At 42.9% G+C, this 24,677-nt stretch overlaps 2 protein-coding genes and 1 long non-coding RNA gene across 9 annotated transcripts in view; 2 read left to right on the plus strand and 1 right to left on the minus strand.

Moving 5' to 3' along the window:
• Window positions 1-492: 492 nt before the first annotated feature.
• On the minus strand, window positions 493-12,270 carry LOC118397198 (uncharacterized). Of its 7 annotated transcripts, XR_008067736.1 has the most exons (12): window positions 12,098-12,270; window positions 10,971-11,055; window positions 10,570-10,646; window positions 10,094-10,337; window positions 9,909-9,994; window positions 8,232-8,288; window positions 8,004-8,075; window positions 4,440-7,441; window positions 4,239-4,297; window positions 3,751-3,852; window positions 3,254-3,327; window positions 493-2,981 (listed from the first exon to the last, which is right to left on the minus strand). It is a non-coding gene; the product is annotated as an uncharacterized LOC118397198 (long non-coding RNA). The 7 variants fall into 7 exon arrangements; XR_008067734.1 differs by having other exon boundaries at window positions 8,232-9,994; XR_008067735.1 differs by having other exon boundaries at window positions 9,909-10,337.
• On the plus strand, window positions 11,774-18,050 carry LOC118397199 (calpain small subunit 1-like). Its single transcript, XM_035791726.1, has 12 exons — window positions 11,774-11,828; window positions 12,164-12,275; window positions 12,578-12,649; window positions 13,358-13,394; window positions 14,475-14,567; window positions 15,974-16,031; window positions 16,184-16,248; window positions 16,400-16,468; window positions 17,036-17,114; window positions 17,281-17,397; window positions 17,505-17,563; window positions 17,708-18,050. Exons 1-12 carry the CDS (start codon window positions 11,789-11,791, stop codon window positions 17,732-17,734), a joined length of 828 nt encoding a protein of 275 aa, XP_035647619.1. The 5' UTR covers window positions 11,774-11,788; the 3' UTR covers window positions 17,735-18,050.
• A 1,830-nt stretch (window positions 18,051-19,880) lies between these two features.
• Window positions 19,881-24,677, plus strand: part of LOC118397201 (synaptosomal-associated protein 25-like) — a 43,372-nt gene continuing 38,575 nt past the window's right edge. Inside the window, exon 1 of the mRNA XM_052467359.1 lies at window positions 19,881-20,059. The gene's annotated coding sequence lies outside the window, so the exon portion shown is untranslated. The remainder of the gene's footprint in view (window positions 20,060-24,677) is intronic.

Genomic DNA, 24,677 nt, shown 5'->3' on the forward strand with positions numbered 1-24,677 from the left:
AAGGTATTTGTTTTTTGCAATATCGCACAACTGTAATACAATATTGTTGGAAATACTAAGTGGAAGCTGTAAGTTAAACACCCCAGGGGTCTCGTTGTTGGCTGTGTTGACCAGATAGTTGGTGGTTATCAGTGGGAACAGACACAATAAATCAATTCTGACCCACGCAGTGATGGTGCTCTGCCCTCAGGCAGGTCACTGTGTATTGACTATAATGTCTGGAGCATTTCACCCGCTTAGATAAACAGTCACTCTTTAAAAAGGCTATTGTATGATACACAGATCAGTGGAATGTCACTAATGGCCACTTGTGTAGAAAAATGAAAGAAAAGGGTGAACCTGGGACTATAGTGCAGTGTGTCTGTGTATAACAGTGAGTGAGAGAAAGCGAGAGAGGGACAGTCTGGGATCAGAAGAAAAATAACGAGTCTGTGTGTGGGGAGATTTGTAGGGGAGTGTGTATGATTGTGCTGGGCCAAGTGCAAGACTGCATACTGGACAAAAAAACACATTTAATCACATTCCCGCACTTTACCTATGTAAACAGTGAAAGGCTAGATACCATTTGTAGTAAAGAATCTAAAAAAATAAATAAACCAGATATCCACAAAAATATAAATAAGCAGGCATTCAAAGATAAAATAGTGAGCTCATTACGTCATAGTTTATCCCATCGTATTTACAACCGCTGCTTACAAAGCTCATACGGGATAATATCCTTCATATACAGACATAGGGTTGTCCAACGCACGGTCTCTGTCTGCAGTGCACATCGTCTCCCTCGGTCTATTCCATTTTAGACATCTCAAAATTGCTTGTCATGGTCTCCTGTGGGTAAATAAAAGCATAGTTGGAATGACTTTCCAAAGGCGACATGGTGGACTGAAAAACAAAGATGGACATTGAAGTCAATCGATCTTCACAAAAGCTTTAATAGAAAAGATACATGCGATCTGATCTACCGACGACCCTTTCCATACAAGTATATTCACATTTTGAAGTAAAAAATATATCTTAAAGATATCCCTTGCATTGACAATCCTAATGACTTTATTTGATGTGGGGTTGTAAAAAAAAAAGAAAAAGATACCACCCTTCCACACCCTCTCATTGTTCAAGCCAGCAAGAAAACAGGGAGGGATAAACAAGCTGGAAACCCGACAAGCTACTGCTCTTTAATAAGCATGGAGCTTGCACCACCTGCTGTTCACACCAGGAATAACACCTTGTCTTAACTCGTCAGTCCAGTAGAGGGGGCAGTGCACTGGGACAGAAAGGAAAACATGTTGGCTTGATTTACAGCTGAACTGGATTACAGTTGTCTTCTCAACTATCCTTTCTGTGCAGAGCTTCAGAGTTTGTTCTGTTAGGTGACCTAAACTGGGATATGCTTAACACCCCGGCAGTCCTACAATCTAAGCTACATGCCCTCAATCTCACACAAATCATCAAGGAACCCACCAGGTACAACCCTAACTCTGTAAACAAGGGCACCCTCATAGACGTCATCCTGACCAACTGGCCCTCCAAATACACCTCCGCTGTCTTCAACCAGGATCTCAGCGATCACTGCCTCATTGCCTGTATCCGCTACGGAGCTGCAGTCAAACGACCACCCCTCATCACTGTCAAACGCTCCCTAAAACACTTCTGTGAGCAGGCCTTTCTAATCGACCTGGCCCGGATATCCTGGAAGGACATTGACCTCATCCCGTCAGTTGAGGATGCCTGGTCATTCTTTAAAAGTAACTTCCTCACCATTTTAGATAAGCATGCTCTGTTAAAAAAAAATGCAGAACTAAGAACAGATACAGCCCTTGGTTCACTCCAGACCTGACTGCCCTCGACCAGCACAAAAACATCCTGTGGCGGACTGCAATAGCATCGAATAGTCCCCGCGATATGCAACTGTTCAGGGAAGTCAGGAACCAATACACGCAGTCAGTCAGGAAAGCTAAGGCCAGCTTCTTCAGGCAGAAGTTTGCATCCTGTAGCTCCAACTCCAAAAAGTTCTGGGACACTGTGAAGTCCATGGAGAACAAGAGCACCTCCTCCCAGCTTCCCACTGCACTGAGGCTAGGTAACACGGTCACCACCGATAAATCCATGATTATCGAAAACTTCAACAAGCATTTCTCAACGGCTGGCCATGCCTTCCGCCTGGCTACTCCAACCTATGGGGGTGCCACAGAGTTCAATTCTCGGGCCGACTCTTTTCTCTGTATATATCAATGATGTTGCTCTTGCTGCGGGCGATTCCTTGATCCACCTCTATGCAGACGACACCATTCTATATACTTCCGGCCCGTCCTTGGACACTGTGCTATCTGACCTCCAAACGAGCTTCAATGCCATACAACACTCCTTGTGTGGCCTCCAACTGCTCTTAAACGCTAGTATGGCTACGCTGGCATGGCTTTTCAACCGTTCGCTGCCTGCACCCGCATGCCTGACCAGCATCACCACCCTGGATGGTTCCGACCTTGAATATGTGGACATCTATAAGTACCTAGGTGTCTGGCTAGACTGTAAACTCTCCTTCCAGACTCATATCAAACATCTCCAATCGAAAATCAAATCAAGAGTCGGCTTTCTATTCCGCAACAAAGCCTCCTTCACTCACGCCACCAAACTTACCCTAGTAAAACTGACTATCCAACCGATCCTCGACTTTGGCGATGTCATCTACAAAATTGCTTCCAACACTCTACTCAGCAAACTGGATGCAGTTTATCACATTGCCATCCGTTTTGTCACTGAAGCACCTTATACCACCCACCACTGCGACTTGTATGCTCTAGTCGGCTGGCCCTCGCTACATATTTGTCGCCAGACCCACTGGCTCCAAGTCCCTGCTAGGTAAAGCTCCGCCTTATCTCAGTTCACTGGTCACGAACACCCATCCGTAGCACGCGCTCCAGCAGGCTGTTCCACTTGTCTTGGACTTCAGACCCCTCGTCTTCACGCCCTCTGGAAGTACACTAAATCGGATAGGATCAGAAACACAGATATGATTACCGTATGCTGGCTGAGTCAATTACGTTCTATCAAAAATGGCTGCTTGGAGAGAGAACCAAGGTACATTCATCCCATAGACTATCAACACACTATGGGCGTGTCACAACTAGGCCAAAGAGGTCTAGCTACCTATCAAGACCGGGTAAGATATTGTATTTCATCCTCCAGTGAACCATATGCAGTATCAACTTGTGTTCCTATGACTGAAATATCAAAACAGCAGTGACTCTTTTACCAAATGTATCATTCATCAGCTGTTCCTTTGCCTCGTCGTCACGCTCCTCGTCCACTAGGGGGCTGAAGGTGTATCTAAGGGGAACAGGACATGACATCACAGATCAGGGGCACGTTCAACATGACACAATGTTGTGGAACGTTCATATAGCATATGTCTATGTGGAACTATCCATCTTCTCTGACATACAGACCAAGGGATCACGCTGGCTCTATTCATGGGATTCCTATCGGCAACGGCCGACAACATTTGGCTACTGAACGTGGCCCACTTAGGCTCAGTGCCATCTCAATTCAATTTGAGTTGACTTGGACATGGGATTTTTCCATACAAGTGCAATTCTATGTCCTGAATTGACCCTAACTTTGCCACAGATGTCTCTGTTGACATACTGAAAGATCCTAGCCAGTAACCCAATCCCTAGATTAAAAAACAAACATGACTTTGGTTGAGAGGGTTTTGGCCTTGTGTTGAACTGTTTAGCCGTGACCTCTTACCTCTGGTTGTTGGCAGACGGCCTCCACAGATACATGATGACCTGAAGGATGGTGGGGAAGAGGAACCGCCAGGAAGCAGTCTATCCACAGCTCCATCCAGTCCTGGAGAGATACAAAGAGAGTGAATAAGAGAGACGGGAGAGGAAGAGAATGTGAAAGATAATATATCTAATGCCAAATACCAGTTCACTAGAGGTCAACTGTGTGTGTGTGCGGAAAATTGGTTATATTTCCTCGACGTCAAAATTGTCAAGAAAATGTTATTTCCGATGCTCTCTGACTGTCTAGCTTTTCATTTGTTAGCGTGCTGGAAACAGTCAAGAAACTATGAATGTGGGTTCATTATCATTTCTACAGTTTCGAGTTGGTTTTAGACATTTTAAAGTATATTGAGTTCGATTATTATTATTTTTACTCAAACCACACGCACGTGTTTGGACACCCGTGGCTTAAAATGTTACGTAACGTAATAAACAAACACTACTCACTGACTGGCACTTTGAAACATTGAAGGTCTTCATCATCCAGATAATGAAAATTACTGAGGCTGCAGAGTAGAACAGTGACAGGCCAAATATATTAGATTAGTGAATGCTTGTAATCATGGGCACACCAAGGTGTATAGTACACTATGTATGAAATGTCTCTGTTAAGTGGTTGCAGTAGCACAGCCGCAGACAGCTCCTCACCAATAACGGCGAATATGAGGGTGTTGGTAAAGTGGCGATACAGGGAGAGGTTGACCACGTTTCTTCGGAGGCGAAGGAGCTTCATGGTCTGGGCCAGGCTGATAAAGATGTGATTGGCTGTCAAGGACTCCCAACATAACCCCAGGACACACCCGGGTAACAAACAGCCCACCGTTTGAAATACAATTCTCAACAGAAACAGTTAACCCAATAATACCAGTCTTCTTCCATTGACTTTCAACATAACCAACACCGAAGAGTTTGCCTACCTTGTCAACTGAGCTGATATACCTGAACATAAACCCAAGCTAATCAGGGTGTAAGTCTCTGAGGGTTTTCAGACATTTTCTCATCACTCAGGAGGAGTTGAGCTTCCCTCTGCCCCCCATGGCCAGGTTAAGCACGGCTGGAAAACCTGGTGTGGTCTTAGTCATCGCTATACTAACTGGTTTTCTGGCTAATTGGTTAACTAACTGAATCCACTAAAATACTGTCCTGTCAAACTGCAGGAGAAAAATAAAGTTATTGATAGCCTTGCTATAAGTGGCCCTGTAATTAAACATGTGACTATGGCTGATGTCTACATTTGTTTTTGTGAGGCGGAGGATATTTTCTGGAAATATTCCCTTCTGGGTTATTCCCTTCTCTGAGACAAAGGCGAAGGCAGGCGGAAATAGAGGGAGAAGTGCCAACACCAACCAACACCAAGGCACTGTCCGCACACAGGGATTTCAGGAAGTGAGAGCGTTGGAAGATGAAGTCGGAGGGGGGAAGGGGAGGGGGGGGGTGAGAGGGAGAGAAAGTGAGATGTGAAGGGAAGTACAGTACAGGATATCCACCAGCAGAGGGTAGAGTCGAGCACAGCCAACGGAATGGCAGCAAGCGGCACCAGATCATCTTCAGCCTGAAAGGGACAGAGAGGGAGGGGAACGGATACAAGCACAGAGGGGCAGGAGAAAGGGCAGAGTGACAGAGGGAGTGACAGAGGGAGCGAGGGGACATTATCACATACTCTTCAGGCAGCCATGTAGATAGACAGATACACACCAAGAGGACCCGTGTATAACCAAACTGCCACTCAAAGAGGGTTGGAATCAAACTTGTTGGAGAAGTTATGAGAGACACTGGTAAAAGGGATGAGGAGATCTGAGTAAGCTTTGGAAACACAGCTCAAGACAAACATGCCCAGGAGGGAGAAAAATAAAAGAGTTCTTAATACTGACAGACTAACTGCATACAGTGACAACTAGATTAACACGTTGACTGACAGACAGGCAGACTGATGGCCTCTAATGTCTGACCACTCCAAAAGGATATCCACCACACAAAGCACGAGTCAGTGAACGCCAGAATAATGTCACACAGTAGTCTGCTACTGCCCCCTGACCCTGTGAGAAAGACAGGCAAACACTGACAGTGGAATGACGGTACTACGACACACACACAAGATTCCTGGCATCCTTTGGCCAAAGATGAAGATATTCAACAAAGAGCATCATGGCATTGTTTTGTTTAGTTCCGTATCAAAAACGTATCAAAATGTTTTAATAGTCTAGTTAGGTGGACAATATATTTTGGGGGAATACCGAGGTAGTATATTGATCAGAAAGGAGAGGACAGAGACCAGACTTACCCGAATTTACCCTCAGGATTCCCTCGACAACGGAGAAGATAAGGTCAAAATAAAAATGAAATGAGCAGTCCCACCCCAACCACCCTGTATATCAATGCACTGAGCCTTGGCCTACGGAGAGAGAGAGACAGGCAGGCAGAGAGAGAGAGCGACAGACAGACAGAGTCAGAGAGACAGAGACAGAGAGAGACAGAATTGGAAATAGAGTTTAACACTCTCCACTGTCTTAACAATGTGACCTCTTATGAAGGGACTGACTCCCTTGACAATTCCATAACCAAGACTAGCGATGATGGCGAGCACACGGGCCAGGGTCCGCACTGCCGAAAGGATCTCCACAAACACTACTGCCCCCTGGACTGTTGGAGGACACAGCACACATATAAAGATGATTAAAATGGAGTACAACTGCACATTTAGCACCACACTAGGAGCAACTATATTTTACCCAATTCCAACCTTGCCCACCAGGAAGATTTAGGTAGAAAACAAAATTGGCTGAAAATGTGTGTTTAGGGGTGTCCACCAAATATGACCACTTAAACCCCATGTTGATTTCCTTAAAAGACCAATTACAGACAAAAACGTGTTTCTCAAGTGATCACGTGAATTTCAGGTGAAATTTCATAAGTGAAATCAAGTGGCTTTTCTGTAAGGTTCTTGTCTCTCCCCCTCCTGAGCGGAGAGGCCGTCATAGCGGATGCTCTGGAACTCGGCATAGTACACGGCCTTCTCCAGCATGCACAGGAAGATAACCCCGCCGATCCAGAACTGGATCCCGAGTAGCTCTCTCCAGTAGCAGACTGACAGCCAAGGCCACAGTGCAGGCCCAGCAACACATAGATGACACACATCACCATGTAGAACTGCAAAAGGGACAGTTAGGTGAGCTGGCAACGAACTAGAGAGTCTGTATTGTCCGGTAAGATAGAGAGTATGCCCTATAGGACCACACCTTAGAAGCTACTTGTGTTCATTATACTACATGTAATGAAGCTGTAGCATAGACTGTTTTCCATGTAGACAACTTACCACGGCAGAATTGACTTACGATCATAAGTCATTCTGAAACAGATGTAGTCAAAGGGTTCCTGTTCCTACTGACTTCCACTGCAGGGGGTGAAGGACATAATAATATTCGTTATGTTGGATGTCCCAGTTCTGTGGTGGGACAGAGTCAGTGGCGGTGCTGCTCTTCTCCTTGATCTCTTTGATGTGGGATGATGAACATGTAAGGCCATCCTCCCAGGTCTGAGCCATTGCATCAATGTGATGCTGGGGAGTCTAGGAGCATAGAGCTACAATATAGGATCTCTACGTCTTAAGACAGCCAGGCATTAGGAAATAGCTGGCTGAACAAATGTTTTCCCTGCGATACAAGAAATGAAGAACGGCAATTAAAGAAATAGTATGCCGGTGTATCGAAATCACACTGTTTGTTTAGCCAATGTGTATGTACACCATACATACAGTTGAAGTCGGAGGTTTACATACACTCAGGTTGGAGTCGTTAAAACCTGTGGCAGCATCATGTTGTGGGGGTGCTTGGCCGCAGGAGGGACTGGTGCACTTCACAAAATAGATGGCATCACAAGGAAGGGAAAGCAGGTGGATATATTGAAGCAACATCTCAAGAGATCAGTCAGGAAGTTAAAGCTTGGTCGCAAATGGGTCTTCCAAATGGACAATGACCCCAAGCATACTTTCAAAGTTGTGGCAAAATGGCTTAAGGACAACAAAGTAAAGGTATTGGAGTGGCCATCACAAAGTGGTGATCCTAACGGCCTAAAACAGGGATTTTTTACTAGGATTAAATGTCAGGAATTGTGAAAAACTGAGTTTAAATGTATTTGGCTAAGGTGCATGCAAACGTCTGACTTCAACTGTGTCTTCATTCTGGCATGGCTCTTAGGGGACAAGGAAACACTCACCACTTGTTTCTTTGCAGCGGGGGCTGGGGCTTTGCCTGTGACCACAGTTGCCTCCGCTTTAACAGCAAACGTCTAAAAGAGAGAAAATATGATTAAGCTGATTTCCCTGATATGGAGGCCTGTTGCTAGGCTGGGAATCACAGGACCCAAATCGCCTTATTCACATACATCTACATACACTTAGCATATATTTGATTATGATATCAGAGGGTGTTTGAGTTGATTTACCTCCTTTGGATTCCCAGCGGTCCTTTTCCTCATCTCTTTGTCCTTGACAGTGACAGGCTAAAACAGGGGGATAAAGACAGCCATTCCAATGACACCTAGGTGAATTACTGTGTTACTATTAGGGTTGCAAAGCGTCAGAAACTTTTCAGAAAATTTTCCATGGGAAGTCAAGCCCGGGAATTTGGAGTACTTTGCTTAAATGTTTCAAACAAGTTAGCTTATAACAGTGAACCATTTTTTTGTGGGATACACAAGGCAATTATAGGTCTTGTGGCATATTTTGGTTAAACTATCCCCAATTCAATGGAATCACAATCCTCTGCATGCACAGTGCATTCTTCTATCACATGTACGGCTGATTCTCAAGATCTTACACACTTATGAGATGCTATTGAGCCCACGCTGTCTGGGCCAAGGGCTACATGCATTCTGGTAAGTTTTGATTACAATACTGGGTGGGATGAATATATTTCATATGACATACTTTTTGTTAACTAGCGAATAGTAGCCTACTGCAAAGTGTTTCTATCATTTCTAACTTGTTTACAATTTCTGGTAGTTAGTTTTTGCTAACATGTGGGTTTAGCTTACTTGAGCCTGCTAACTGAGGAGTGTTAATTCGCCTGTTTCTATATGTTTTATTTTAAAACATTTATCTTACAAAGGAGTTGTTTAATCTAACTGCTTAACTATTTATCTGTACATGGAATTGCATTTGTGTTTTTTTTTACTAATCTGTTTCTAATCTTTACAGGAAAATGCCACGGGCACTATCTGATGTGTGGAGAAATTTCACTGCAGCTAATGTAGAAGGAAAAGCTGTGTATATTTGCATATACTGTGCCAAATCATATGTGAAGAATGCAACAAAGATGCAGAATCATCTGGCCAAGTGCATACATTTCCCTCAGCGCTCACAAGCAACCTCTGACAAAAGTCTCTCTACTTATATTCGAGGTGGAAATGATGAAGCAGACACCTTTATTGACAGCAACAGCTCATGTTCCTCCTGGAATTATACGTTGTTGTTCTTTACTCAATGGAGGAACGTAGTCAGAGAAATGCTGATGAATGTCTTGCTCGAGCTGTGTATGCAACTGGTTCACCTCTGATGCTCACAGGCAATGTGTATTGGAAGAGATTTCTGAATGTTCGTCGCCCAGCATACACCCTTCCAACCAGATATGCTTTATCTACTCATTTGCTGGATGCAGAGTTCAACAGCCTAGTGGTTAGAGCGTTGGACTAGTAACCGGAAGGTTGCGAGTTCAAACCCCCGAGCTGACAAGGTACAAATCTGTCGCTCTGCCCTTGAACAGGCAGTTAACCCACTGTTCCCAGGCCGTCATTGAAAATAAGAATATGTTCTTAACTGACTTGCCTGGTTAAATAAAGGTAAAAAAAACAAAAAATAAAAAAAACAGAGTTCAAGTAAATCATAGAGAAAGCAGACTGTATTGAAATCCTCTCTGATGGGCGGTCAAATGTTTGTGTGCAAGGAATTATTAACTACATCATCTCCACCCCTCAACCAGTATTTTACAAGAGCACAGACACAAGGGACACTACATTGCAGATGAGCTGAAGGAAGTCATCAATGACCTTGGACCACAGAAGGTATTGGTGACAGGCAATGCTGCAAACATGAAGGCTGCTTTGTGTAAAGTGGAGTCCTACCCTCACATCACACCCATTGGCTGTGCTGCTCATGCATTGAATCTGCTCCGCAAGGACGTCATGGCACTGAAAACAGTGGATACAGTCTACAAGAGAGCCAAGGAAATGGTTAGGTATGTGAAGGGTTATCAAGTTATAGCTGCAATCTACCTCACAAAGCAAAGTGAGAAGAATAAGAGCATTACATTGAAGCTGCCCAGCAACACCCATTGGGGTGGTGTTGTCGTCATGTTAGACAGTCTCCTGGAGGGGAAGGTGTCTCTCCATGAAAGCCCTTCTTATGAGACCCTCCATTGCCATATACTGTACCTCACTGTGGGTCATGTGCTGTTTGCACTCAACGGCAGGGTACTGATAAAACACATAGAACCCACTGCATCCGTCCTGCTTCACAGTTGGCGTTCTGAAGTAGCTCCCTGCCTTCAGAGGCTGCAAATCAAACAGGTATGATAAAGTTAATAAGTAAGTTAATAAGTATTTGCACAAACCACACTGTCTATACAGTCAAAAAAACATGAATGACACTACTCTCCCTATCGAGACCCTAAATCTTGCATTGCCTGTTGTTAAATTGAGAACAATTGGAACTAGCTGAAAAAAAGGAAACGCTGGAGAGTTTATGGAATACAACAGCCTGAATGAGCCCATTCAGACCGAATACCTCGTCGAAGCAGCGGGAGCTCCTTAGGCACCAGGAGATGTTGAGTTTTACCGGAGGTTCACAGTGTTCTGTCAACCCTGAAACAGCAGACATCTTATGAAAACAACTTAGTCACAGAGCTCTCTCCAGATCTGTTCCTGTCTGAGGGCCAGAGCCAGGGCTAGAGGCTACTACTTCCTCCCCCAACCTCCCCATGCTCTTACTGTAGACACAATAAAGTAGCGTATTGTGTACAGTAATGATATCATACAAATATCCTGCATTGACAGTACACCATCCTACAATACTAGTTAGAAGAAGGGGCAATCATGTTCTTGCTATATGATATTCTACAAGGTTCAGTAAATAACTGAGTTTTATCCTAACTTTCAGGAACATAAGCAAGGTTATCGCCTACTTACATTTCTGCTGAATGACAGTATTGTTAAACATTGTCTTGGTGAAGAGGAAAAAGCTCTGCTTTTTCAAAGTTTCCTGGAACACAAGCTGTGAAAAAATGTCAAACATATGAGTACTGCAAATAGATTTGGACAACATTTAGATTAAAACCCTGTTGGGTTTTAAATGATCGGAACAAAATAGCTGAATAGTTGGAACGTAGGTAGGCATGATGGTGAGCCAAGATTCAATATTTGCCCAGGGGCAGGATGTCTATGAATGAATGGATCGGATCACTTACTATTTATTACTTGTATTGACTAGTCGTGAAACAAACCCATATTGACTAACACTGATAGAGTAAAAAAAGAAGGATCATTTGTCCGGCCTAATCAAGGGAGAATGATAGTGTTACATTGCGTATAATACAGTGGAAGCGGTTACAATGTTACATTGTCGCCAGAATGGTGCATGGTGCGTAAAACGAAGGCAAGTGTGCCTCCTTGTGTAGATTGCGACAGTTTAATCAACTGTTGAAATAGATTAATCTGGCTGAACTAAACAATGTTCTTAACAAGATATCATAGCCTATCTAGGCTACCTATGATGCTTTGATAGCATAATAAAAGTGACATTTTTATTAACTTGTATTCACTTTACACGCCCGTTAAATGCAGTGTCAGAGCCGGGTAAACAGGCAGCCTGCCTGGGTCCTTTGTCTGACATCACAATGTAGGCGGTCTTCCGTGGACAACAAACCGGAGAAAACGTTTTCAACTTGGGAAGGAGAATGTACTTTCTTATTGGACAAGTTCACACAGCGTAGCTTCTTCGTTTTCAAATGTTTCCCCCGTTTCAGACATCTACATTGCATGCAAGATGTAGGTTATGCAAATAGGTCTATAGTTCGAAAGGAAAAAATGACATTCTAAAAATGTTTTTATTAGGACATGAAATCATATGCCATTGTTTTGTAAAACAGCATCAGTTAATGCAATGAACATTAGGCCTTGTACCCTAAATTGATCATTATTTTAAATCTATGTGACTCAAACATAATACAAGTGTTGTAAAAGTGTCGTCTGAATTAGTCTCATCATCCCTAATACCATCAATAGGGAAATGCTAGTTATTCTTGACATAAACTTACGGGTTGTAGGACCCAGAGTCATTCCGACCTGTCTCTCCCTATGGTGCGCACTTCTCTATTGGGCAGGGGTGTGGAGCTCTGATGCATTGAAAAATAACTCCTTGCGGAATTGGGTGTGTACCAAAAAGGAGTGCCGTCACGTCAGTATCTGCCGAATTCAGCAACGCATTTGTTCCCTGTAAGTATTATTATCAATTTAAGGGAATCAGATTGCCTTCACAAGTTTATCAGACTGTTTGACGTTGATTTGTTTTGTCTTCTTCGTCACTTTTGACATCTGCTGCAGAGGTTATACTGTTTGTGCTACTTACCAATACAGGCCAGGGAGAAAAAGTTTTCAGAGGGAGCCCCAACACCAATAACACATTTATTACAGCCGGACATACTGTATTATGGCTCGTTTTCTCTCTCTGTTGTCGCCTTTTGTTTAATCGATTAGATGTTTGATGTCAGATGTTTCTCTCTTGACTCCTTTTGTAGATTTTTGCCTCTGTCCCTTCACAAGATGTTTCTGGCCAAAAGACTCATTGGTGGCATCCTGGATGTTGTGAGGTAGGCCTGGCTCATTTTCACACACACACACACACACATACACACACACACACACACACACACACACACACACGCACACGCACACGCACGCACAAACACTGTCAGTGTAACGGATGTGAAACGGCTAGCTTAGTTAGTGGTGCGCGCTAAATAGCGCTTCAATCGGTGACGTCACTTGCTCTGAGACCTTGAAGTAGTAGTTCCCCTTGTGGCTTTTGTGGAGCGATGGGTAACGATGCTTCGAGGGGTGACTGTTGTCGATCTGTGCAGAGGGTCCCTGGTTCGCGCCCGGGTATGGGTGAGGGGACGGTCTAAAGTTATACTGTTATATTGGTGCCGTGACCCGGATCACTGGTTGCTGAGGGAAAAGGAGGAGGTCAAAAGGGGGGTGAGTGTAACGGATATGAAACGGCTAGCTCAGTTAGCGGTGCGCGCTAAATAGCGTTTCAATCGGTGACGTCACTTGCTCTGAGACCTTGAAGTAGTAGTTCCCCTTGCTCTGCAAGGGCTGTGGCTTTTGTGGAGCGATGGGTAACGATGCTTCGAGGGGTGACTGTTGTTGATGTGTGCAGAGGGTCCCTGGTTCGTGCCCGGGTATGGGTGAGGGGACGGTCTAAAGTTATACTGTTACATCAGTATACTGACTTCATTCATGACATTTCTAACATTTATTAAATAGTAATAGGTCTTTCTTGTTTTCTCCAACAGCAACATCGACCCTGGTCAATTTGTGCCATCAGATCCTGTGAGTAAACCCTTAAGCACCAATATTCCTTCAGAACATCATCAATCAATCAATCAAATGTATTTATATAGCCCTTCTTACATCAGCTGATGTCACAAAGTGCTGTACAGACACCCAGCCTAAAACCCCAAACAGCAAGCAATGCAGGTGTAGAAGCAAGTGTGGCTAGGAAAAACTCCCTAGAAAGGCCAGAACCTAGGAAGAAACCTAGAGAGGAACCAGGCTATGAGGGGTGGCCAGTTCTCTTCTGGCTGTGCCGGGTGGAGATTATAACAGAACATGGCCAAGATGTTCAAATGTTCATAGATGACCAGCAGGGTCAAATAATAATAATCACAGTAGTTGTCGAGGGTGCAACAGGTCAGCACCTCAGGAGTAAATGTCAGTTGGCTTTTCATAGCCGATCATTCAGAGTATCTCTACTGCTCCTGCTGTCTCTAGAGAGTTGAAAACAGCAGGTCTGGGACAGGTAGCACGTCCGGTGAACAGGTCAGGGTTCCATAGCTGCAGGCAGAACAGTTCAAACTGGAGCAGCAGCACGGCCAGGTGGACTGGGGACAGCAAGGAGTCATCAGGCCAGGTAGTCCAGGTCCTCCGAGCAAAAAAGAGAGAAAGAGAGAGCGAATTATAGAGAGGATACTTAAACAGACTGACCCTAGCCCCCCCCCGACACAAACTACTGCAGCATAAATACTGGAGGCTGAGACAGGAGGGGTCGGGAGATACTGTGGCCCCATCTGACGATACACCCGGACAGGGCCAAACAGGCAGGATAAAACTCCACCCACTTTTCTGAAGCACAGCCCCCACACCACTAGAGAGATATCTTCAACCACCAACTTACCATCCTGAGACAAGGCCGAGTATAGCCCACAAAGATCTCCGCCACAGCACAACCCAAGGGGTTGTCTTATGATAGTCTTATGATAGTGCACTCACTGCCGACTGGAAAGTTTTAGAAGTTAACACTACTCTTTTGAGCAAAGGAGCCACAACTGTTGCTGTCCTGCATGCTAGACCGCAGTGAAGAGGGCTGTGAGTGTTAGTGTTAACAGAACCTGGTCTGTGTTTGTGTCCTAGCCCCCACCACGCAGACCTCTGGCCTACGCGGAGCAGAATGAGAACGACGAGGAGAGACAGTTCCGCAAGGTGTTCCAGCAACTTGCTGGGGATGTAAGTACTTATTGTTTTTCAACTTATGCACTCCTACTACTATCATATCTGATCCTATTCACCTCCAAACCTACTGTCCTTTCCTATTCTATTCAGAGAAGTAAAGAGCCCAGATAAGTCAAGTCAAGAGTGCCTCTTGATTCTCTTGATTCCAGCTATGAGTCATTGAGAGACGTTCACCTAAGGCTTTCGGCTATCAAATTCAGTTTCCATAAGTGTGCCATTGTATAATCAGGTCTGTTGTTGAATGTTTTAAAGAGGCTGTTTCGTTATGTGGGTTTCCACAAGGACAACACACAGTTGTTAAAATTATTTACATTACCCATTGTTAGTGTTTTATTGTAATATAGTGCAGACCAATGACCAGTGTGTTAATTAAGTTCCAGTATTGTTTGTGGTGTATTATCTTTTGTAGGTGCAGCCAACTATCCATGGGATGGATGGTATTTCAGTTTTGGGCTGATGATACACTGGCACAATCAGTGTAACCCTGTTGTTGCCTCTTGTATCCCAGTTAAATCTTGTTTGCATTCCAAACCCCTCCCCTCCAGCCATTCACCCTGCTTAATCTGGAGCCAGTCTTCAGAATGTGGTTCAACTATCTACACAGACATGGTGAATTTGAAGCTTCAAATGTGCTGTCTGTCATGCACTGCTGCCAACTAATAGAAGCCTTTTGGAAAGAGTACCGTGAAGAGCTCCGGTTGGCTTAAATCATTGATTCTGCCCCATTGGTTATAGTCACTAACGCCCAGGGCTCCACAAACATTTCCTTCCTGTGACGAACACTGCATCATGGACTTTGACAACCTCATTGGGCGCCTGGTTGCTCACAATGATTCACTGCTGTGGGATCAGGCAGTGGTGGAGTAAGAGACCCGGGATGTGGTTTGCTGACAACCCAACCCTGGTTTATAACACTGACAAGAAGAGGGACTGGTTCCTCCTCTATGTGCTTCCTACCATTGTCTGACAGGGCGGCTCTCTTGCCTGGTTAGGTTTTGTGGGGGTGGGGTTGTAGATTGTGTGAGTCATAGATAGGGGTGGATACATGTTCTACTGGCAGGCTCAGCTGGCAACAATCGACTTTAAACTGATGACTAGCCCAAACTCATTGAGGCCTCACTCATAAGGGGGGGAACACAAGATTCATATGGAATGAAACCTGAAGATATACCTGCCGCAAATGTGTCTGCTGAAAGTTGATACAATGACTTAGGTTGTTCTAATATGTCACGCACAAATCCAGAGAGAGAGATGCATTGGGTCCATGATTGTACTCCTAAAACATATGTTCATTAAAGTAGTCTCGGTGTCCTTATCCTTTTGTCAGCTGACTTGTGACCCAAGTACTTGAAGGCATATCGAGCGTATGAGGACTTACTGTATCTCTCTGTGCATTATAGGACATGGAGGTGAGCCCCACAGAATTGATGAACATCCTCAACAGGATCATTGGCAAACGTGAGTCCTATTCTTGCACAAACACCATGCTTGTGTCTATATTTGTCTTTGTACACCTCTTGCACACATAATGGAGTCGAAGTGCAAGACTGGTTCCAGGGAATGGTTTTCTGGATTGTAGTGAAGGAGTGGTCTGTCTGTGTTCATTTCAGGCAGTGACCTGAAGACTGATGGCTTTAGCATCGAGTCATGCAGGAGCATGGTGGCTGTCATGGACGTATCCTTCCACATCAGTGTCTGTATTAGGATGGAGGACTATACTACACTATACTATTCTATTCTATACTATACTATACTATACTATACTATACTATACTATACTATCAGAGTAGTTGATATTAAGTTTTACCTTAACCCTGAGCACACAGAGCGACAGCACAGGAAAGCTAGGTTTCCATGAGTTCAAGTTTTTATGGAACAACATCAAGAAATGGCAGGTGAGTTCAGTCCCCTTGTTACATTTTTGACAATCGGCACTGTATGAACAATTGTGTGAAATGATGGACATTTCAGTGAAACATTTGCCTTGAGCTAGAAATGATTTGCATGTATTTGCAAGGCATTCATATAAAACCACCTACAACTTCAAATTAGTCCTCTTACTCCATTAATGTAAGAATGTTGTTTTATAACTGTCATGTTAATACACTCTTAATAAAAGGTGCTGTGGCCACCATGACTATTACATTGACCCCCCTTCCATTTGTTTTGTATACTACTGTTACTGGCTGTTGTACAAATTACCTTGACTAACCTAAACCACCCGCACACTGCCTTGGTACCGATACCCCCTGTATATAGCCTCGTTGTTACTTTTTATGATGAATTAAATTTTTTGTAAATATTTTCTTAACTCTTCTTGAACTGCACTGTTGGTTAAGGGCTTGTAAAGTAAGCATTTCACGGTAAGGTCTACAACTGTTGTATTCGGCGCAGGTGACAAATAAAGTTTGATTTGATGAACTTTGACCTCTCGGTGTATCTTTATTTCCGCTATGATTCAGTGCATCTACATATCAAATGACGCGGACCGCTCCGGGCACATCTCCTCACAAGAGCTTCCTGCTACATTCAAAGCTGCAGGTGAGCTCAGAGACCAGGAGAAACGGAACATGGAATTGCATATCTTTGACATCATACTGTAAGGCCCTTTATAACAGTGACAACAAACAGCCATGACAACTGATGAAAGCCAGCATATATGTGTTTGGTCTCATTGGTGTCTCTCTCCCGTTATGTCCGTGTGCAGGCTTCCCTCTCAACGACCAGCTCTTCCAGTTGATGGTTCGCAGGTACAGTGATGAACAGGGCAACATGGACTTTGACAACTTCATTGGGTGCCTGGTCAGACTGGACGCTATGTGTCGTAAGTGACTGATCCTCAATCCTCCCCTGCTCAGTCCGTTTATGTTCTTGATTTCAGACTATTTCCTTTTCATTACCCTTCAGTAATAGTGTTTTGTGCATTTTCAGGAGCTTTCAAGACTCTGGACAAAGATGATAATGGAACTATCAAAGTCAACATCCAGGAGGTACATTAGTTTTCACTATTTTCTCTTTGCATTTGAACAGTGTGTTTAGGGTTAGGGACCATTTTTAAGATTAATGACTGGATATAGGAACTGAAATTAGACCTAAATAACCACACATCTTTTTGTGTTCTGCTTTCTCCACAGTGGCTTCAGTTGACCATGTACTCATAAAACATCAGGGAAAGCCGACAAAAAGCCTTCATTAATCGCTCTCTCCATTTTAAGATTTTTATTTTATATTACCATTGTTATTATTGTTTGGCAGATGTTCATACATCATTGTCATGAATGTTCATTCAATTTATCACTAGATAGCAGAAACACCAGGAAAGCACACATTTACTTTAATACCTTTCTACAGTCCAAATATTTGAACGTTTTGTGTTTTCCTTTTTTCTGGCAACACACCTTTGGTCAAACATTCCACACTGCTATGTAATGTAATATATACATTCTAGTGCTCAATAAAGGGGGCAATATTACCTAATACTTGCAGCTATCTCATTTATTGCCATTTCTATGTTCTACTTTTGCTCATTAAATAAATGTTCTCTCATGTGTTTGTAAATAACTCATATTTTTGTGTTATTGTTAGTAATTTCACAACTTTTACAAACCAATTCATTAATAAGGGTGATTGTTATTCCTCAGCACCTCTCTTAACTTCCATCACCGACTAATAGTCAGTGGTGGAAAGTGCTTAAGTAAAAAATACTTTAAAGTACTACTTAAGTCGATTTTGGGGGTATCTGTATTTTACTATTTATAATTTTGACAACTTACTTTTTCTTCACTACATTCCTAATGAAAATAATGTGCTTTGTACTCCATACATTTTCCCTGACACCCAAAAGTACTCATTATATTTTGAATGCTTAGCAGGACAGGAAAATGGTCCAATTCACGCACTTATCAAGATCATCCCGGTCATCCCGACTGCCTCCGATCTGGTGGACTCACTAAACAAAAACGCTTTGTTTGTAAATTATATCTGTGTGTTGGAGTGTGGCTATCCATAAGTAATTGCCCCTGGCTATCCATAAGTAACAAAAACAAACATCTGGTTTGCCATAATTATTTACATTTTATACTTTATAAAATTTTACCTTTATTTAACCAGGCAAGTCAGTTAAGAACATATTCTTATTTTCAATGACGGCCTGGGAACAGTGGGTTCAGGGGCAGAACGACAAATTGTCAGCTCGGGGGTTAGAACTCTCAACCTTCCGGTTACTAGTCCAACGCTCTAACCACTAGGCTACGCTGCCGCCCCATATACTTAAGTATATCTAAAACGAAATACTTTTAGACTTTTACTCAAGAGGTATTTTACTGGGTAACTTTCACTTTTATTTGAGTCATTTTCTATTGAGGAATCTTTACTTTTACTCAAGTATGGCAATTGGGTACTTTTTCCACCACTGCTAATAGCCTACGCTTGGCAGCCTATTAATTTGATTTACACACTGTTAGGAAAATTACGATTAAATGACTGAACAAATCATTTTAAATGGAACTGTAACTAAGTAAACTTATACTCTGTTTTATTTTATCTGATTAACATTATGAGTTCATAAGAAGGGATTGTGTGACACGGACAAGGAGTAATTAAAGTTAATGAACACCATTCCAACTAGGAAGAAAGAAATGGGTTGTGGATTAAGTAAACAGATAAGGTAGTTAACCTATGGTTGAACCGACGAAACTTAGCTCTGGGGTGTTTTAGATAAGACAGTGATTGCATTCCTAGGTTTTCTGTTAATTAGAACTCAGCTAGTGGTGATCGATAATGTTGAGGGTTCAAAAGTTAATTCAGTTGTGTTGTGTGTCCTGTGTATGTGCTAGGGGGGTCAGAATGAACTTTTAAAGTTCCCTTTGTCCCGGTCGAGAGGAGGGGATTCTGTTAAGCAATGAAATTACGTCATATTATTGTATATAAACTGTTGCTCGTGGTAACGTGGCAGCGCGCTCCGAGAATAAATTCTGTTTCCTATTATTGAAAAGACTGGTCTCCGTCTATTTTATGCAAACAAGAATCTTACAAATTCTCATAAAATAGATTGAGGGAATTCAGTTAATGAATACATATTGGTATAATTAAATTACAGTAACACACACTGCATGGGCAAAAGGAGAAGAACACAGAACAGCGGCTGATGCCAAGCACAGGTACCCGGGTTGTTTCCAGAGCAACGAGAGAGCGGCTGTTCAAGGGGGCGTGATCGCGGAGGAAGGACTAGAGACAATAAAATGAGACACCACTCGTCAGGGCGTAAGGTCGAAGTCAGCCACCAATTGGGTGAGCAAACAGGTGGTAATCGGGGCGTGTCATCGGACTTACCTGGGTGCAGAGCGGACCTGGAAGGCAGGAACAAAAACCTTTGAGATGATGCTGATGGACCGGGTAGATCAATGAACAAACAGGTGACGGATGCTCCAGTGGATTGTTGGGCAAAGTCAAGGCAAACACGACCACTCATATACATTAAGTTAAAGGTAAGTTTAGAGGCGATTTAACAGTGTTTATCACTCTATAGACGTAGGTGCTTTTATCTTATAATATAGGCTATGTGGAGGCTAAGCTTGACCCATCGCATCAACACTGTTTATCTATTTATTTATTCGCTTTGACACTGTTTATCTATTTATTTATAGCTTAAAATAGTTACAAATTATGGCTAAATAAGTAACCTGTGTACAAAGGCTGAAGAACATACACACATCCAGGTACTTTCCGTAGGTGCTGGAGTTGTATGCAAACTCATGGAAAACAGAAAGGAAAAAGCTGCACACTGCTGCTCCCAGATGATATTTATTAACAACGTTTTGACCCTTAGGTCTATGGATGCCCGGTGAAGAACTAAGGGTCGAAACGTTAATAAATAAGTAAGCTGACATGGAATTGTTTTAAGATGCTCATACCATGCATCATTTAGCCATTTGGTTTAGAATTTTAGTACCCCCTTAGGTATATAAAAAAAACATTTAAAGAAAGAATTTGAAAAAGATATTACGTTTTTGGCCTTTACTACTAAAGCCCATAGAAACGCATTAAATAACACATTCATAAATGTAAAAAGGACGGTCAAAAAATAGATCATAAGAAACAAGGTTTTGAAGCGTCTGTCCTATATCTAGGAGATGTAAAAAAGCTCAGGAAATATATATATATATATATATATTGTTTCACAAATGTAACTTCTTTCTTTGGGCACAAAATTACAGTACCTCCTTTCCTCCATTTGTTTGTATGGGTTACGTTCAGACTAGTCCTGTAATACTAGCGGGGGTTGTAGAGCAAAACGGAGACCACCATCGTGTTCCCTTCCATTGAGTGGAAGTGCGACATCGGCGGATGAGGTGGATTGGTGTGATCTCCTTTGGTGTACGTTACAGGCAGTGGCGATTTTAGCATGTCAATCTTTGTGGGGCAAACCAAAAAATGCTGGCGAGGCCACCACAGAACACATCACTGAACAATACATTAATTTCACTATAATGGTGACAGACGGTGTCCACAAACTGTTAGGGGGATACATAGCTGTCCTAACAGCAGAGTCCCAACAGCAGTCCCAACATCTTACCACTGCTACACCTGGCTATAAGAGGAGCCTTGCCTGGCAATAAAACAGTTAATTCAGCCTTGTTTACTGCCTTTAAAAAAAACTGAGCTGATATGGCTGACTTGTTTAAAAAACATGGTTTCTACTGACAATTGAGATGTACAAACTATGGCCAAAGGTGACGACAAGAGGATAAGAGGCAATCCGTAATTTCGATTAAGACATTAATGAGCGAGCTAGGACGGATGAAGTCAATATAACTATTTGTTCAGAACTTTTGAAATGTACAGCAACAGAATTCAGAACATGGGCCGTTCTTACAGTGTTCTCCCTGTACACCAAGTCAGAATCGTAGTATAAATAAAGGAGGCATAATAAACAGACAATGAAAGCTCTTACGATATTCAATGATTACATTTCTCAAAAACAGGTTATAGGCTACATGTGCACCACCAAGTCAGAACAGTAGGCGAAATTAAGAGGGGAAAATAAACCAAATTATTAGGTTGAGGCACATAGGCTACTAACAGCTTACTACTCAACATACACTTAGTAGTACTTTCTTAGCTACAGCCAGGAGCCCTGGCATATTACATCATTTATGCAGCAGCATACAATACATTTTTGGACTCACCTTGTTGTGCTGAGCTCACTTGAACAGGAAGGTGGTGCGGCGGACCTTTGTGCGCAAATTTTGTCATCAAAGTCTTTCACTCTCTGGATTTATGGTGCTTTCAAGACAACTGGGGACTCGGAAAATAACAAGGTCGAATCATGACGTCAGTGACCTTCAGGCCGGAGCTCTAGAAAAAGGCCCGAGTTCCCAACTTACAATACTGTGTTGGATGACCTTTCAAGAAGTATTTTCCCAGTCAGAGCTTGTTTTTGCCCAAGTTCCCAGTTGCCTTGAACTCACTGAAGTCAGATTTCCCAGTTCTGAGTTAACAGATGTTTTGAGAGTGGCAGAAATTATGCTGGATTGACAGCATGGCCAATGTTTAATGTTTTTTATATTTTACTAGGCAAGTCAGTTAAGAACAGTTAAGTTAAGACAACGCTGGACCAATTGTGCGCCACCCTATGGGACTTCCAATCATGGCCAGATGTGATGCAGCCTGAATTTGAACCAGGTACTGCAGTGACACCTCTTGCACTAAGATGCAGTGTCTTAGACCACCGAGGACGCTCAGGAGCCTAAAAAGAGACCATAAAAAAGAGACTCTTAAACGCCGACTTGGGACCACACACCCATTTCATTGAATGCCAGGCTAGTGATGGCTTTACAATGCTTGCACTTAGCCACTGATTCCTTCCAAACCACTCATTGTTAAACTTGCTATTTCTAACTTGTTGTGTAGTGTTTATGTCCAATGGCCGATGAGCACCGATATGTTTTATCTATAATTTCTCTTCATTATTGCTCTTCATATGACAAGGATTTAAAAAGTATTTGCCAGTAGATTGTCGACTTGTTTCATCATGTTGACTGATAGCTAAGATTTAGTATGATGTTGCCATGTCAGTCCAATCAAAGCTACTGTAGATATAACGTGATTTGACGGAATTCTATCTGTGGCCCATGACATTAAGACGTCTTGGATGGGAAGTTCTAATGTAAATTTATGGCAACACCCAAGGGGCTTGATTTTTTGATGTCTATTCTTAGATTTGGCTGTGACGTAGTGTCCCCACAAGTGACAGAACACTGAGACAATCACAGCGCAACTAGAGAACATAACCAACCCCTACGCTCCGTATATTCTGCTGGCTGCCCCAACACCACAGAAAGCACTGAGCTAGGTAGGCTGAAACATCTGCCTTTTGGAGCTGCCTTACTCAAGAAAGCAATTTGTATGCAGCTTTATTAATTCAATTAGTATTATATTTGTCTACATTGTTTTCAAACTGATATGTGACATGTATTAATGCCAAAATAACATGCAAAACAGGCAACCCCCCAAAAAAAAACAAAAACCATGCTAAAAATGTGGGGCCCACCTGCCCTGAATGACTGGGTCACCACTGGTTACAGAGGGGTTGGTGGGTGGCATGACAGCTTGTACTACATCAAGCAACTCTGCACTCATGGAAGATGATAATACACCCTACACCACCACTTAATCAGCCTTTTAAAAAGCATCAAAACGTGCCAAAAAGGTGCCAATCTTCCCCATGGCTAAGCTATGAATCAGCATGCTTGTCTCATTTCAGCCCTTCTGTTTTATTCATTCCTCAAACGTGTTATGAGAACACTAACTAACTACCTCTGCTCGTCATAAAACTGTGTTGTTTGTGACTGTGACTTTTATATTATATATTCATTCTGTTCTTCTATTTAAGCATACGAAACCAGGCCCATGTTGCACACTACTTCACAGCTAGTTCTGTGTTTGAAAGATAGGCAACCCTTATGAGTTATGGAAATGGCTGTCATTACCATCAACGCTGTGATACGTAGGTGGGGCAATAGGAGTGCAACAGGAAGCTTTTGGTTGAGATGTATTGTCTGTCTCATTCTGATCTGTATATCTGGTACAGCAGATACAGTGGTCATTGAATCAAGGGCAGGAGACAGGGAATCTGCATTGAGGTAAATCAGCTCTGGTTCAAAGTTCTCAAAGTTTCATTCCAGGTGTGACTCCACAGAAAACCAGCTTTTCCTGTGGGCATCCTTACACAACAACGTCTAACCATCATCATATAGACAGTATGTGTCACAGTCTTTGCAGCCCATCATTCCCAGAGAAAATACACTGTTGTTAGTTCTCTCCCTCTCCTGTCCCTGCTGAAGAAAAGCAGGCCCAAACCACGATGCTGCCACCACCATGTTTGACAGTGGGGATGGTGTGTTCAGGGTGATGAGCTGTGTTGCTTTTACGCCAAACATAACGTTTTGCATTGTTGCCAAAAAGTTCAATTTTGGTTTCATCTGACCAGAGCACCTTCTTCCACATGTTTGGTGTGTCTCCCAGGTGGCTTGTGGCAAACTTTAAACAACACTTTTTATGGATATCTTTAAGAAATGGCTTTCTTCTTGCCACTCTTCCATAAAGGCCAGATTTGTGCAATATACGACTGATTGTTGTCCTATGGACAGAGTCTCCCACCTCAGCTGTAGATCTCTGCAGTTCATCCAGAGTGAACATGGGCCTCTTGGCTGCATCTCTGATCAGTCTTCTCCTTGTATGAGCTGAAAGTTTAGAGGGACGGCCAGGTCTTGGTAGATTTGCAGTGGTCTGATACTCCTTCCATTTCAATATTATCGCTTGCACAGTGCTCCTTGGGATGTTTAAAGCTTGGGAAATCTTTTTGTATCCAAATCCGACTTTAAACTTCTTCACAACAGTATCTCAGACCTGCCTGGTGTGTTCCTTGTTCTTCATGATGCTCTCTGCGCTTTTAACGGATCTCTGAGACTATCACAGTGTAGGTGGATTTATATGGAGACTTGATTACACACAGGTGGATTGCATTTATCATCATTAGTCATTTAGGTCAACATTGGATCATTCAGAGATCCTCACTGAACTTCTGGAGAGAGTTTGCTGCAC

Source organism: Oncorhynchus keta, chromosome 18 (assembly GCF_023373465.1).
Source record: "Oncorhynchus keta strain PuntledgeMale-10-30-2019 chromosome 18, Oket_V2, whole genome shotgun sequence".
Classification (NCBI taxonomy): domain Eukaryota; kingdom Metazoa; phylum Chordata; class Actinopteri; order Salmoniformes; family Salmonidae; genus Oncorhynchus; species Oncorhynchus keta.

Excerpts from the sequence above, each read along its gene's own strand:
- LOC118397199 (XM_035791726.1), top strand. The coding sequence starts at position 11,789 with ATGTTTCCCCCGTTTCAGACATCTACATTGCATGCAAGAT. Across the intron at positions 14,568-15,973 it reads TCCAGCAACTTGCTGGGGAT|GACATGGAGGTGAGCCCCAC; the intron begins GTAAGTACTTAT and ends TGTGCATTATAG. Across the intron at positions 17,115-17,280 it reads TGCTACATTCAAAGCTGCAG|GCTTCCCTCTCAACGACCAG; the intron begins GTGAGCTCAGAG and ends GTCCGTGTGCAG.